Here is a 15,168-nt window from a genome sequence, read left to right on the forward strand (position 1 = left end):
TCCTCCTATGAGTTTCTTGGGGTAAGCTGCATATGGTTTTAAAGCTTAGGAAGATAGGAATCCAACACCATAAACAGTTCATGATTTGGAGTTGAAACAAGGGAGATATGATCATTTGAAGCAAAGCCACGTAGAGGGTATGCTGTAACGGGATTGCATATGGGTCTGATATTTTTTGCTTGTTTGGGCTCATCTTTTAGGCCACTTGTTGGGCTTGAAAATTGCTGAATTGTGCCAGCTATATAGAAGCTTCTTTTGGCAAGTTTTGATGCCAAATATTGGTGTCAAGGTGAAGACAATTGACTTTGGTTCACAATTGAAAAGTTGTGAAAAATATCCCTTGGCCATGGGATCTCCTTTTGAATATTTCCTTTTTTATGCATATTGTTATATTGCATGTGATGAGAAGTGTTTTCAAAGTTAATAATTTTGGATTTTCTTATGGAAAATAAATTTTCATGAGAAGGTTATTTCTAAATTAAGTTTTATTCAAAATTGGAATGAGACTAGTATTAAGGAATTTTTATATGAATTTTTTTTTTTAAAAATGTGAGAATCTAGTTTCCTTTTCTGAAAATCCTTAAAAGATCCTCTCTTTTTTTCAAAGCTTCTAAGCTTGAAATCCTCAAGGACGTGAGTTTCTAAATTAAGGGAAGATTCTCTTATTTTAAAATCTATATAAAAGTGGATATTCCTTGTAAGCACAAGTATTCCAATTTAATGAATAAGTAAAATTTTTGGAAATTCTCAAGATAGATAATTTATTTTAAGAAGGTCACCAAAATTATTGAAAGTTTCTTATGAAAATTGTATGAAACTCTTAGTAATTTTAATCGATATAAATTTTCTTAAAAATTAGATTCCAAAGCATGTTATTTACTTAATTTTGGAATAGTGTAGATTAAGAAAATAAAACTTGTGAAAATAAATTAGAGAGCAAAGTTTCATTTTCTAAATTATTTTCTTTAAAATTATTTTGATAAGAATCCTTATAGAATAAAAGTTTCCTTTTTGGATAAAGTGCTGATAACCCGACTCTTGGTAGCTTGGCATGTAAGGGTATCAACAAAATTTATACCTAAGGTCCTTACACTAAAGTAGCAAAGCTACTGTAGCATAGTGGCTCTAGGATCGAACACTGGGAAGGGTTTTTACTTTAACTAGTGAAGTTCGGAGGATGGAGTGAACTTTTCTTAATAAAAATTAGGTTAAGATGAAAACATAAAAAGATGAAGGTGTTGTAAACTAAACTAACATGAAAATAGGTTAAAAGATGGAAAAAGAAGTTTCTCAAAGCTTTGGATAGCCATGCTTAACTCACTGTGTAAAAATGGAGATTTTGGGACTTTTCACCTCGAGTTGGGGAAGCAACTAAGGTGATGCTTACTTCCCGAACCGGTATGAGTTTAACAACTGAGTTTTAGTCCTTGAAAACTTACAAAAAAGGGTAGCTGAACCTCATAAATGCCCTTTTAATGATATAGGTCATCTCCTCGACTTGCAATACAATGGCTCGTAGGAGATAACTAATGAACGTCAGTGGATCTAACAATAAGAATCCACTGAGACCAAAAGCTTATCAAGTATTGGCCATTCAAAGCAAGTCAGAGGGATTAAAAGCTTTACTTTGAATGAAAACATTTATGACGCTCAGCTACTTACATTCATGGCTTGGAAATCTCCATCCTGACACGGGAGCTTCACATGGCATCCATTACTTCAAGAAACTAAAAGGTTTTAGCCTCTCATCCTTGGGGATTTCATCCTCCAAGGATGTTTGGCTACTAATAAAATGAGAAAGAAAAGAGAAAAGAAGCTTCTGAACAAAAGAGCTCTTATAACTTATAAAGTTACAGGTTACAAGCTTCTCTAATCTGAGGCTCTTCACCTCTATTTAAAGACAATAACAAGCTAAATTACAAGAGCTATTACAAAAGCAACCTATTCATTGGTTGATTACAAGGGTAAAATAGGTATTTACAAAGCTAAAAATCAAGCAAAATATCTTGGAGAACCGGTAGTGGAATAACATCAACAACGTCTCAAAACAGGGGATTAAAAGGAATTTCGCAATGTGCCTAAATCCTCCTTGCGAAATTTTCGCAATGTGAAATTCACATTGCGAAATGGCAAAATTTCGCACCATGAAGAAAATCCCCTTGCGAAATTTTCGCAATGTGAAATTCACATTGCAAAATGGCAAAATTTCGCACCATGAAGAAAATCTCCTTGCGAAATTTTCGCAATGTGAAATTCACATTGCGAAATTGGTCATTTGACATGATGCAGTTGCCTTCCAAAGGCCATATCTTCCTCATTTCAGCTCCAAATCATACACGGTTTGAAGCGTTGGATTTTTGACTTCCTAAGCTTTCAAATGGTATATAGCATGAAAAAAATGGACTTCGGAAAGTGCTCCAAAAGTTCAAAGGAAGACTGAAGCTGTTTTCTTCACTCTGTTTTCCTCTTCTCCATTGCTTGTGCTTGTGTTTCCACTTGAAATTCAAGCCTATAAACGTACAAAATCCTTGCTTAACTCGCCCAAGTAGCTCCTCCATCAATTGGCATGCTTGAATCGATTCATAAGCTGATAAAAACATGTAAACTTGCCACAAAATGGTTAAAACCAATTACTAAGGACCTTAATGAATTAATTGGGTTAAATGAATATGATTACTACTCAAAGGTGCTTAAAACCATTATAATTAGGTCTACAAAATAGCACTTTTTGGTAGTAATCAAGTGCTCTTTAGTCATTATTTTTTAAGTTTTTGGAAACTTTCTTATTACACTAATCCTTAATTTGGAGAGTAAATATTTGTTTTTAGAAATTTTTCAAGATGAATAATTTATGATTAAGGGAACTATTAAAAGTTTTATTTTGGTAATTTTAATGGAATATATTATTATGAAAATTAGATTCCATATTTAAGAATAGTTATTAAATTGGAAAGGTATAAGGATAAGGAAATTAAATTTTTGAGAAATTTTGAATATGAGAGCTAAAGCTTTCTAAATTTATTCTTAAGAATTTGAAAAAAAAAAATTTCTTAAATTTATTTTTGAGAATTCTTGAAGAATTAAATGTTTTATAATTGGATAAGGTGCTCTCAAGTTTTCAAAATTTTATAAATTGAAAGTTTCCTTATTACACTAAGTTTCCAATTTGGATAATAAATATCTTATTAAAATTTTTGTTAGAAATAATTTATCTTTAAAGGTTATTACCAAAAGGATATTTAGTATGGAAATAAATTTCTTTGAAAATATTTCCTAGACAAAATATTTATTAATTAGAATTGTGTTAAGGAGGAGAATTTTTTATAAAAATAGATTTTAAAATTTGAGAGTAGACATTTTATCAAAATTCATTTTTGGATAAAATACTTTCATAGAAATTTTAAATTTTGTATATGGACATTCTCTTATAACACTGGGTTTCCAATTAAGAAATAAATATTTTTGGAAATTCTCAAAGAGGATAATTTATTCATCAAGGTAATTACTAATGTTTTAAAAGCTCTAATTTCAAAAGATTATGCGGGAGAGGGCCATAGGCAAGCCCATAACCTCCAAGATCGAGCCCATCTTGATTTTAGGTGCATCACCATCCTAAAGATGGGGTGGCCCAAGGAATCAAGGGATATGGACTATCCTTTATGGACAAGTCTATATATGTTTATAGTGGAAGTGGCCAATCCTAAAGATGGAACTCTTCACTTGGTAACATTGATGTCAAGGATCTTGGTTACACACTTAACTTAGACATGAAGTGGTAGAATCACCTAAAGTGGTCCCACTTACATGGGTTAAGGGCTAAACATAAAGATATGTTGATCAATGCCTTAGGATAACTTTTAAAGTTTAAGGCAAGTTGATCAATTAGAGAGGGTCACTACCCTAGTAATAAGAGTCATGACTTGACTAAAGTAGGCTTGATTCTTATGATACTAGGATACATTGCAAAAGGACATGTAGTTTGAGGGCACTACATTTTTGCTAAATTAATTGCCAACTTGTCTTGAATGCTTAGTTCCTTTTTTTAATGCATGGAATTATTATATTTATTATGGATATCATGTCTTTAACTTGTCAACTCTTATCTCTTGTTTAAATTGGACCTAATTATAGATTGAAAATAATCTGGATATAGTATTAATTGCATAGAAACTAATTTAGGTTGAGTTTGTTATTTCTTTTGAACAAACCTATCATAAAGTAAGAGAAGCATATCAAAGGTGGCATAAGACTGATCAAAAGACTAAGTATCTCATACTTGGGTCTTTAGATAATATGTTGCAAAAACAATACATGTCTATTGCCATGGTCTATGATATTCTCTTTAAAGTTGCAAGGGTTATTTGGTGATAAGGGTAAGTCAACTAGACAAGTTGCCCTTAGGACTATTTGAACACTAGGAATCATGTTATTTTAGAGATCTTACCCGATTTCTTTGGGATGGATAAGAAGATTCTCAAAGAGTGGACGAGAGTTCATATAGAAGTCAAGGTTCTTTAAGCTCTTCTACCAAGAAGAAGAAGAATAACACCAAATAAAGAAAGTATAAGAAAAGGAATGAGAGAATAAATTCATGGGTAGTAATTCCTTTGTGACCATTTAGGACACTAGAAAATGAATTCTTGGAGTGCCTAAGGATAGGCAAGTACTCAATATGTTCTCATTGTTAAATACATAGTGGTGGATTTCACCAATTGTGGTGGATAGATTCCAAGCCCATTATCAACAAGTGAGAAGGTCACATGATGAGATTGTACTTACCTTAGCTTTAGTTGGAAGGTTAGTTGTGTAAGTTAGTGGGATGTATTACCTATTTTATGTGAGACTCCATTATCACTTTGCCAAGTAATAAGAGTACTAAGATCTCATTAAAAGAAAGAACCTAGCACTAATCAAACATTTAGCTTCTAATGGCTAGCTCATATTAATCTAAACAGGATCCAAAGACTGATCAAGTTTGGACACTTTTATTATAAAGGATCTTTTAGTTTGCGAATCTTGTATAGATGGTAAGATGACTAGAAGGCCTCTTTATTTCTAAAAGAACATGAAACCAAGGAATGTTTAGAGATAGTACATACTAGCGTGTATGAACCTTTTTGAGTTTATGCATGGAAAGTATGGGTATTTGATCATTTTATTGATAAATTATAAGTTTGGATATGTAGATAGGAAATCTGATGCCTTGGATAATCTAATTAAATTTAAGGTGGAATCAGATAACTTATTGGGTAAACATATTGTGGACCCTCACCCGATCCACCGGACCGATGCAACTCGCTTTTAAAAGAAAAGAAAGAAATGAAAAAGTTGGTGTTTTCCAGTTTTGAAAAACCCGTCCCCGGTGAGGAACGATGTTGTTTGGAGTCGCCACTTACTTTTTATTTTTGTTTTGAAAATGGGGAAAATTAAGTAAGAACAAAAACCCCTAATGACCCCAGTATGGAAAAAAGCGGTCTACGAAAACTAGATTCTGGGTCCGGGGATCAGATTACCCGTTGGGAAGGTACCTCATGCGAGGTAGCACCCCTCTAGGCCCGAAACTCGGTCTCTACTAATGAATTGGGTATGTGGGAGCATATGGGTCAAAGGTCAAATGAAACCCTAGGCTAAATAGATGTCATGAATCACACAATCCTAATTGGTATTTGGCATGCATATGAATTCAACCAAACAAAACAATGGGTGCGTACCTGTGGTCCTTAGCCAAGCGCTGCATAAAAGGTCAGCCAAACACAGATAAACACATAACAAACATTCAAGATTAAGCACCATGCATGCATATGAATTCAACAACCAAAGCCAACGATGCGTACCTATGGTCCCTAACCAAGCGTTGCAGCAGAGGGTGAGTCAGTCACGCAACATGTATTCAAAATCAAGCATCAAAGCTTGTGCCAAAAAGGAAGATAGCTGGTTGAAATGAGGTAAGGGACTCCCCAAATGTCATACAAATCGAACTAGACTCATCTAGACCACACCACCCATAACTTCAAAATTGCCCATACTAACTGAAATCAAACACTGACTTAAACCTTCAAGATGGCTCACAAGTGCCTTATAGCAAATGGGTTTGAGCCCCCATGGATAAGGGCTCGAAAAAGGCCAAAATCGAGGGCTACCTAAAGTCCTCCAGCAAAACAGGTTGAACTGGTTCTCAACTGGTGCAACCTATTGAGAAGAATTCCCAAATTTTTTTAGAAAACTCCTAAATGAGTGAGGATTCAAACAAAAGAAACGACACTCAATCCCGAGCCCGGATGAGTGAGAACCAGACAAAGAAAGGCAGGTGTTCCTCATGGCTGACAGAGGCAGCCAGCTATGGTGCTGAACTGGTTGAACCGGTTCCCAACCAGTTCATCCGGTTGATAAAAAATCCCAAATTCCGTCAGAAAGTTCCTAAGTGATTAAGGAAGCAAACAAAAGAAACAGTTCTCAATTCCGAGCCCGGATGAGTGAGAACCAAACAAAGAAAGGCAAGTGTTCCTCATGGCTGACAGAGGCTGCCAGCTATGGTGCTGAACCGGTTGAACCGGTTCCAAACTGGTTCATCCAGTTGGTAAAAAATCCCAAATTTGGTCAGAAAGTTCCTAAGTGATTAAGGAAGCAAACAAAAGAAACGGTTCTCAATTCCGAGCCCGGATGAGTGAGAACCAGACAAAGAAAGGCAAGTGTTCCTCATGGCTGACAGAGGCTGCCAGCTATGGTGCTGAACCGGTTCCAAACTGGTTCATCCAGTTGGTAAAAAATCCCAAATTTGGTCATAAAGTTTCTAAGTGATTATGGAAGCAAACAAAAGAAACGGTTCTCAATTCCGAGCCCGGATGAGTGAGAACCAGACAAAGAAAGGCAAGTGTTCCTCATGGCTGACAGAGGCTGCCAGCTATGGTGCTGAACCGGTTCCAAACCAGTTCATCCGGTTGGTAAAAAATCCCAAATTCGGTCAGAAAGTTCCTAAGTGATTAAGGAGGCAAAAAAAAAGAGACGGTTCTCAATTCCAAGCCCGGATGAGTGAGAACCAGACAAAGAAAGGCAGGTGTTCTTCATGGCTGACAGAGGCAGCCAGCTATGGTGCTGAACCGGTTGAACCGGTTCTCAACCGGTTCAGCCGGTTGGTAAAAAAAATCCCAAATTCAGTCAGAAAGTTCCTAAGTGATTAAGGAAGCAAAAAAAAGAAATGGTTCTCAATTCCGAGCCCGAATGAGTGAGAACCAGACAAAGAAAGGCAAGTGTTCTTCATGGCTGACAGAGGCAGCCAGCTATGGTGCTGAACCGGTTGAACCGGTTCCAAACCGGTTCAGCTGGTTGGTAAAAAATCTCAAATTCAGTCAGAAAGTTCCTAAGTGATTAAGGAGGCAAAAAAAAGAGATGGTTCTCAATTCCGAGGCCGGATGAGTGAGAACCGGACAAAGAAAGGCAGGTGTTCTTCATGGCTGACAGAGGCAGCCAGCTATGGTGCTGAACCGGTTGAACCGGTTCCCAACCGGTTGAACCGGTTCCCAACCGGTTCAGCCGGTTGGTAAAAAAAATCCCAAATTTGGTCAGAAAGTTCCTAAGTGATTAAGGAAGCAAACAAAAAAAAACGGTTCTCAATTCCGAGCCCGGATGAGTGAGAACCAAACAAAGCAAGGTCAGATGTTCCTCGTGACTAACAGAGTCAACCAACCATGGTGCAAAATTGAAAACGATGAATGAATTAAACTTGAGCCTAAACGTGATTCTAACACATCAAGAAAACAATCATCCTCAACAGTAATCCTCAACCATTCATAACCAATCAACAACAAACATGTGTGGCCTTTATTATCCACACCCAAGCAATACAATCTTCACATCAAAGGAAATAAAAGAGGATGAGAAAGAAGAAAAAGCATACGAAGACGATGAAGATGACCTGTAGGTAAAAAAAATTCAGCATACTTACCTCAGAATCTCCGCCAAATATGATCCATGTACGCTGATGATGACTTCCAGAAACCGAGACGCTGTAGCTTTCCTCCACGCTCTCAACTCAGAAGATGCTCCCCACCCTCTGTTCTTCTCACCAACAAAATATCCCCTCTCTCAAAAATGCCAAAAGGTCCTTTGCTCTCCTATCCTCTCACCTTTTATACTCATACCCCTCTCAGCATTTGAGCCTCCTGGGTTCCTTCCCCTTCAGCACCAAAATCCCCTTCATCAGCACCGAAATCCCCTTCATCAACATGGGAACCACACCCCTCGTTACTCCTCTTAAACTTACAAGGCCAGCTCACTCACTATAAGAAAAAAGGGTAATAATGACGCTTTTTAGGCGTCAATAAATGTATACGATGACGCTTCTCGAAAGCGTCCTTTCCGCCTCTGTCAAGGAATGGGTGCAGGCAACCATGTCGCTTCTAGACAGCGTCATTGTTGATTGGTTTATATTAACACGTTAAAAACGTCATTATTGATCTACCTATGTTAACACTTACCATGTCGCTTCTAGACAGCGTCATTGTTGATTGGTTTATATTAACACGTTAAAAACGTCATTATTGATCTACCTATGTTAACACTTACACTAGCGCCAAGGAATGGCCAAAATATCATTTGTCTATTTCGACACTAAAAAAAGTGTCATCTTATGTGGATAATAATATTGAAAATCCTCCTGTTGAAATGATATATTTTTGTATGGCCTGTTATATGTAATTTTGGCTGCATGATTATTTATAAAGTACCAAACAATAACTTCAATATTACATCTTCCAAAAGAAATTGAATAAATTTGGGAATAATATAATGATAAAGAACTAATGTCTACATAGTTAATTAATACGCAAATATGTAAATGTATCAAAATATTTACAAGCATATTTTCCAACTTCAACATATATAAAACAAGTAATATAAGACATGTACCAAAAAACAAGGTCTCCAAATTCCTTATCAAAAATAATATTACAAGAAGAAGCCAAAAGTATTTATAGCCAAAAGTATTTTTGTTGGTTGCATATCCACTCCTGAACTTGAAATCTTTTACCTGTATACATTTAAAAAAAATTAATAGAAGAAACAAATTATGTTTAGTTAATATACATGCAATGAAAGTTAAATCTAAATCTATAAATGGTCCATGAAAGAAGTGCAAATGAGAATAACTTGGTATTTAATGAGATGTTATGCTTCAATGAAGATGAAAAATTGTTTAATTTGATACTTGTTTATAAAATATTAAAATACTTTTTTAGTTCATTATTAAGTTAGAGGAAACAAGTTAGGCTTTCAATGGTATAAATTCTACAATATGGAATGTAATATAATATTTTCTTATCTATGTCTAACATATCAAACTCATTTCTCATAAATAAATATATGAATATACCAATAGGTATGGTTTATAATTAGTTTCAATCATAAATCATCATATCTAGTAATATAAGACATTTAATATTAACCATTTGCAAATGACTTAATTTCTTCTTACAACTTTCCTATATTACCAAATTTAGTTAACTAATAACATTCCATAAGGAAAAAAAGAGTATTAAACTAAAAATTAAAAGAGCATAACCAAGGCAATAGAAACCTACAAATCATTGGTTAAATGTCATAATAACAACCATTCTAAAACTTGCCTTTATTTTCAATTCCAAAATTATAACCCAAATATAATAATTAACCCTACACAAAAAAAGCTCTCTACCATCCCTCCATCCAACAACAACAACCTGTTGATGCAACAACAACCTTTCCAACAACAATAACTTCTCCATACAACAATAACAATTTCTCCATACAACAATAACAATTTCTCCATGTAATAACAACAACAACAATAACAATAACAATAACATTGATGATCGATGGTGATAATTATATTAGTAATAATTTGATTTGTTTAGTCCAAACATATAACAATAACAACTTCTCTATGCAACAACAACAATAATAATGACAACATTGATGATCATGATATAATAATTTGATTTATTGAGTTCACAAATTATATGCTTCTTCTCCATACAACAATAACAAAAATAACTTCTCCATGTAACAACATTGGTGATGATGTAATAATTTGATTTGTTATATTGAAATAGTTTATGTATAAAACTATTATATTCTATCACTATGGAGGAAAAAATTACTTATCATGAGATGAGAACTTCTGAGAATCGTCAAAATGTGATCTACAACTCTTACTGGACTGAAATGAGGGCATCTGCATACATAAGATGGTAAATTTAAAAAATTAGTCCATTCAAGACTTCATTAATAATGAAAATCAAGCATTATAGATGTTAATTTATACCTTCAAGCATGGGTAAGAATCAATTGAGTTGCCAACATAACCCACTCAGATCGTACTTCATTAAGCTCAACTTCACTATACGATTTTTTTCCTTTAAACTAATAATTAATTGTACATACATGATGATTAGTTAAGTTAACAAAAAATTACTAAAGTATAGAAACTAATAAAATTTATTAATGAGTACATACCTTTGTGGATAGGAGGCTTGGATCAACAATTATATCTTTCATGTATCTCATCACATAATAACCACACTCCACACTTCCTAGTTGTCTTGGGCACTATAGGCACACATATGAATTATGGTACCATAAAAACATTAATACCATGATGTTTTATGTCATTATTATCTAAGTGACAAAACATAAAACCATATTCAAATTTTAGGGTTGATATAAGTGGTCATATGATATATCTTACTCTAACCAAGTAACTTACCACTACTTTTACCCATGTCGGCTCCCTCTTTGATGATCTTTGTTCTCTGGTGGATGAATTCGTAGTGCCCTACATGGAAAAGAAAATTAACATTTTAGATACTATGCACTATATTCAAGTATGGAAATGAAGACACTTACATGTTAACAATTTCCTTAAGATCATCACATGGTTGCTTTTGAATCGGATCAAGGTAGTACGCAGTCATTGTCCTCATATCCAATGCCACCAAGACCCAGTGGAAACTACAATAGTACATTAGATATTATTTACTAATTAGCATTGATTAAGCTATTTAACATTTAAAAAAAACTTAATATTTTTCATAACTTACTTAGGGTTATATGGAATAAAAATGTAGTCAGCACACTTTGCATGCATTAAACGATTTGCAATCAACCTTGACCTATTTTCCTTTGTTGTCTCACCCATTCCAGCTTTAGAGACTAAAGCTGGATTGATAAAAGCAAATCGTTCGGTGAGCCTTGCATCACTTAGCTTTTTCTGTAGGTGCCTGTTTAAATTCCACATACCTTGATAAGAAATTATATATATATATATATAAATTAACACACATTAGCAAGTTATAAAATTATTTACCATATATAATATATGACACGATTAGCCGACACTTCCTTAAATGAAATTATCATATCCATGTCTTCTTTCATAAGGAAGGTCTTAAAACTCTCGCCAAATACATCATTTGGGACCTCCACACCTTGTGCTTTCCCCTCATTTAGCATGAGACCTACTAATGCATCAAAATTGTTGATATCTTGAGGGTTTTCACCAATTTTCAAGTCATTTTCTGTTGTTTTTTGTCTTTTCCCTTTTTGAGATCCCTATAAAAGAAAGCACCATGTTTTCAAATGATATACATATCTTTATAAAGTATTGCAAATGAAAATAACACACCCTAATGAATTTAGTACTCAAATTGACTAAATGGGTTGGCCATAAAACTTGGTAGCCCACTGCCGCTCCAACTGTTGTAGCTTGTCCATGAATGGGAATAGGAAGCGGTGTATTTGACTCATAGGGAGCATCCAAAACAACTAGGTAGTTGGGACCACAATCCATTACAATTGTTCCACCAGCCACTGTATTTTCTCTGGTCCCTACTGCCAACTCACATTTTCTTGCCTTCAAAAGTAAATTAAATTGTTAATTTCAATATCAATAAATAATCAATAAATGAAGTTTAAAGTGCATTGACTATGTTAGGGCTATATTTAAGACATAAAGTTACATATTTTACAAGTAATAGTTGTAGTGGAATAGAATATTACTAGTAGTAATTATACTGTAATAGAATCTACCTAAAATGTAAGTATCAATCTAACAAAAATAAAAGCAATTGGAAGAAATTATTTATGAAAATTATCTAGGAATTTGTGACAATTACGTCATTAAACTAGGAAATGTAAACTAAAAATAACACACCTTCATGTGTGGTTCTATTTTCACAGGTAAGGTCTCCTCCTCAACTTTACGAATTGGTTTCTCCACTACTTCTGGTAGAAGCAACAGTTTTGATTTCATGTTGGAACTACTCACATCGGATTGTGGTGTAGCAACTCCTATCTGAGATAGTCTCGCTAACACATCAGCCTCAAACTTAGCTTGACGTTCTTGAGTTGCTTTTAAAATATCCCTCACAACACGTTCTGACATACTATTGAAATAGCGTCCAGGCGTGTAGTGCTTCCCTTTAGCTCGAACCCGACCAGTATACTCAGGAGTACCTAGTGCTTGAGAAAGTATGTCATTGCTCCCACTATAGCTTATGCCACTCTCTTGAGACTCTTTCATCAATTCATCCTAAAACAAAAAGAAGTTATGAAGTTAACTTTCAAATAGGTAAAACCAAATAAGGTGTTTAAAGATGTGATTTTTGGGTACAAAATGTCTACTTACTATTTTTTCCACTACCGGTAGGACCACATCATCATAGCTGCCATCTTTTTTTTGCATTGCCCTCTTCCAAAGTAAACTCCTATCAATGCTTTCTGTGGAGCCAGCTTCAATCATCTAATAGGAATGGAAAATTAAAGATAGTTATTAGATGACACATGTGGTTTTATTTCTATTTTTTTGTTAGAAAAGAAACAATTAAGAAACCCATATAAAATATTCCTTCATTACTTATACAATCATATAAAATTAAACCACAATAAGAACTAACAAAAACTTACCATCTCTTCTTCAAGTCCAGCATACCCTTTTCTACTTAGATGATGATTATATATATGCTTCTTTCTTCTCTGTTTTTGTGCTTCCCTATATTCCTACAAATTAAAATGGATGCTTAGTATATATATGTGGATGCATGTAGTATGTTTAATGTTAATTGTATTTGTACCTGGAATTTTTCAGACAACCTATTTTTCACAAAAATATTCCAATCTTCATCATCGATAAAATGATATTCAGCTGGTGGTTTCTTAAGAAGCTTTGGCTCATCTTTGAAAGGAAGAATATGTTTCACAGTCAACGTGTTCTTAAAAGATCGAAAACATTTTCCCACTGTAAGCATACAATTCCTTCTGCTTTTCTTGTCTAATGTAAAAGCAATCTACAAATTATAAAGTCATTAGTTTCTCAAAATTTGAAAGAAATATAGAGATTGTAGAAAACTTATTTATGTTAAAAAAAAAAGTAACCTCAATAGAGTCCCACAACTTATCCTTCAATTGTTGAGGGACATCTCGCCATGTGTTATATCTGATTGGTACCATCGTACGTGCCAATACACCTAAGTAGCTTGTTAGGTGCACAGAAGATTCTCCTACATAGATACCATCAGCATTGTACTTTATGACCAACTTTATCCCTCTATTCCTATTCCTTATAATCATGGATTTCCTTGTTGTCCCTCTATATTTTTTTTGTGAAAGGGTTTTCTCTTCCTTTGAATCCATGCCTATAACACATCAATGAGAAATGATAAGTATACCCATTAATTGCAAGTAAAATTGAATTTTTTATAACATGAACTCACATTAGTAACATGAACATACTAGGAACATTTTACATGCTAGATAACAATATTCACATGTTGTCATGAAATATTTAAAAATAATAATAATAAAAACTTACTAGAAGATCCTCACCAAACTTTTTTTCATGGAACTAGAAATCATAAGCTTTGAGCTGAGACAAATTGATATCCTTGTATTACCCTTTAGATCACTCTGAGATATGTGTATAATAATAATCATGAAATAGGGAATCAATAAATTTAGAGACATGATGAATTTAATCCACTTAGAAAATAAATAAACTATTTACTGAAATGCAGAATTTCAATATTAACAAGTTAATGGGATAGTTACAACCTTCACAACAAAACAACAAGGTCATAAATTTAGTTACATAGAAGATTTGTTATCAATCCAGAATCCCTCACAGTCTCCTCGAATGCAAATGACATCAGAGTCATCCATTGTATCAAATGATTCAACTTGTGCCAAGGTGGTAATGAGAGGATGGTGTTCAATAGAATTATCCATGAAGTCATCAGAATCCTTTGCTGAAAATGAGAAGTCCCTTTCAGGAGTTGACAAAACAACTGACCATCTTGGATCAAGTTGGTCTTGTACATAGAATACTTGCTTGGCTTGGGAGGCTAAAATGAATGGATCTGATTTATGAGCCATCTTAGTGAAGTCAACTAATGTCAGCCCAAACTCATCAACTTTGACGCCGCTCTTATTAAACACCCCAATTGCATTTGAAAACTGGAATCCTAAACATGGTATAATCAAGATCCCATATCTCAGTAATAATACCATAGAAACATAGCTCACCAAATACTGGATTCTTATCCTTGGCACTAGAAATTTGCATTGTTGTTGCTACAATGCTAACTCCACTATTCTGGGTAACTCGTAACTCATCACGGTCTTTTGTATTGTACTGACACCCATTTATAACATAGCCATGATACTTGGCCACGTAGTGGGTAGGACCATGTGCCATCCATCTTAAGGTTTCAGATATAGGTTCTTTGTCAGCAATGGCAACTTCTACCTGTTTGAATGGACCATAGTTATTAATATTTTTTATGATTAGTGCTAAGAATGGTGCAATTTTTAGAATAAATTCAATACCTTTTTTCGCAACCAATGAGTGAATGTTCGCATGTGTTCTTCTTGTAGCCACTTTTGTCTCTTAGATTGACGAGGATTGTTCAATTTCAACCATTTCATGTGTTCTCTATAAGATATCTATAAGAAAGTAACAATAAGTTTCCAAAATTAGTTTAAGTAATCTACACAAAATCAAAATAGTTGACCCTTACTCGATATAAGGTTGGATGATAGTTGTATTTTCCAACACATAATGATGTGCTTGCAACAACAAAGTACAATCAACTTCGGTGATATGACCTCCAGGAATAGGCGCCCCAACTTTATGGTCAACAT

General features: G+C 34.3%; 1 protein-coding gene and 1 long non-coding RNA gene across 2 annotated transcripts; both read right to left on the bottom strand.

Annotated features, from left to right (window-relative positions):
- Nucleotides 1-8,928: 8,928 nt before the first annotated feature.
- Nucleotides 8,929-11,268, bottom strand: LOC132253664 (uncharacterized). Its single transcript, XR_009465573.1, has 7 exons — nucleotides 11,073-11,268; nucleotides 10,879-10,983; nucleotides 10,739-10,807; nucleotides 10,489-10,581; nucleotides 10,298-10,395; nucleotides 10,134-10,207; nucleotides 8,929-9,025 (listed from the first exon to the last, which is right to left on the bottom strand). It is a non-coding gene; the product is annotated as an uncharacterized LOC132253664 (long non-coding RNA).
- A 66-nt stretch (nucleotides 11,269-11,334) lies between these two features.
- LOC104878643 (uncharacterized) lies at nucleotides 11,335-14,400 on the bottom strand. Its single transcript, XM_059736860.1, has 7 exons — nucleotides 14,151-14,400; nucleotides 13,104-13,204; nucleotides 12,937-13,029; nucleotides 12,659-12,772; nucleotides 12,185-12,562; nucleotides 11,705-11,884; nucleotides 11,335-11,583 (listed from the first exon to the last, which is right to left on the bottom strand). Exons 1-7 carry the CDS (start codon nucleotides 14,398-14,400, stop codon nucleotides 11,335-11,337), a joined length of 1,365 nt encoding a protein of 454 aa, XP_059592843.1.
- Between the last annotated feature and the right edge of the window lie 768 nt (nucleotides 14,401-15,168).

Source organism: Vitis vinifera, chromosome 1 (assembly GCF_030704535.1).
Source record: "Vitis vinifera cultivar Pinot Noir 40024 chromosome 1, ASM3070453v1".
NCBI lineage: Eukaryota > Viridiplantae > Streptophyta > Magnoliopsida > Vitales > Vitaceae > Vitis > Vitis vinifera.

What these genes read in the sequence shown, in the direction of transcription:
- LOC104878643 (XM_059736860.1), bottom strand. Translation starts at nt 14,400, where the DNA reads ATGGCTCATAAATCAGATCCATTCATTTTAGCCTCCCAAGCCAAGCAA. An exon ending in AAATAGAACCACACATGAAG is followed by an intron (nt 11,885 to 12,184) that starts GTGTGTTATTTT and finishes TTACTTTTGAAG; the next exon opens with GCAAGAAAATGTGAGTTGGC. An exon ending in GAGCGGCAGTGGGCTACCAA is followed by an intron (nt 11,584 to 11,704) that starts GTTTTATGGCCA and finishes TTTCTTTTATAG; the next exon opens with GGATCTCAAAAAGGGAAAAG.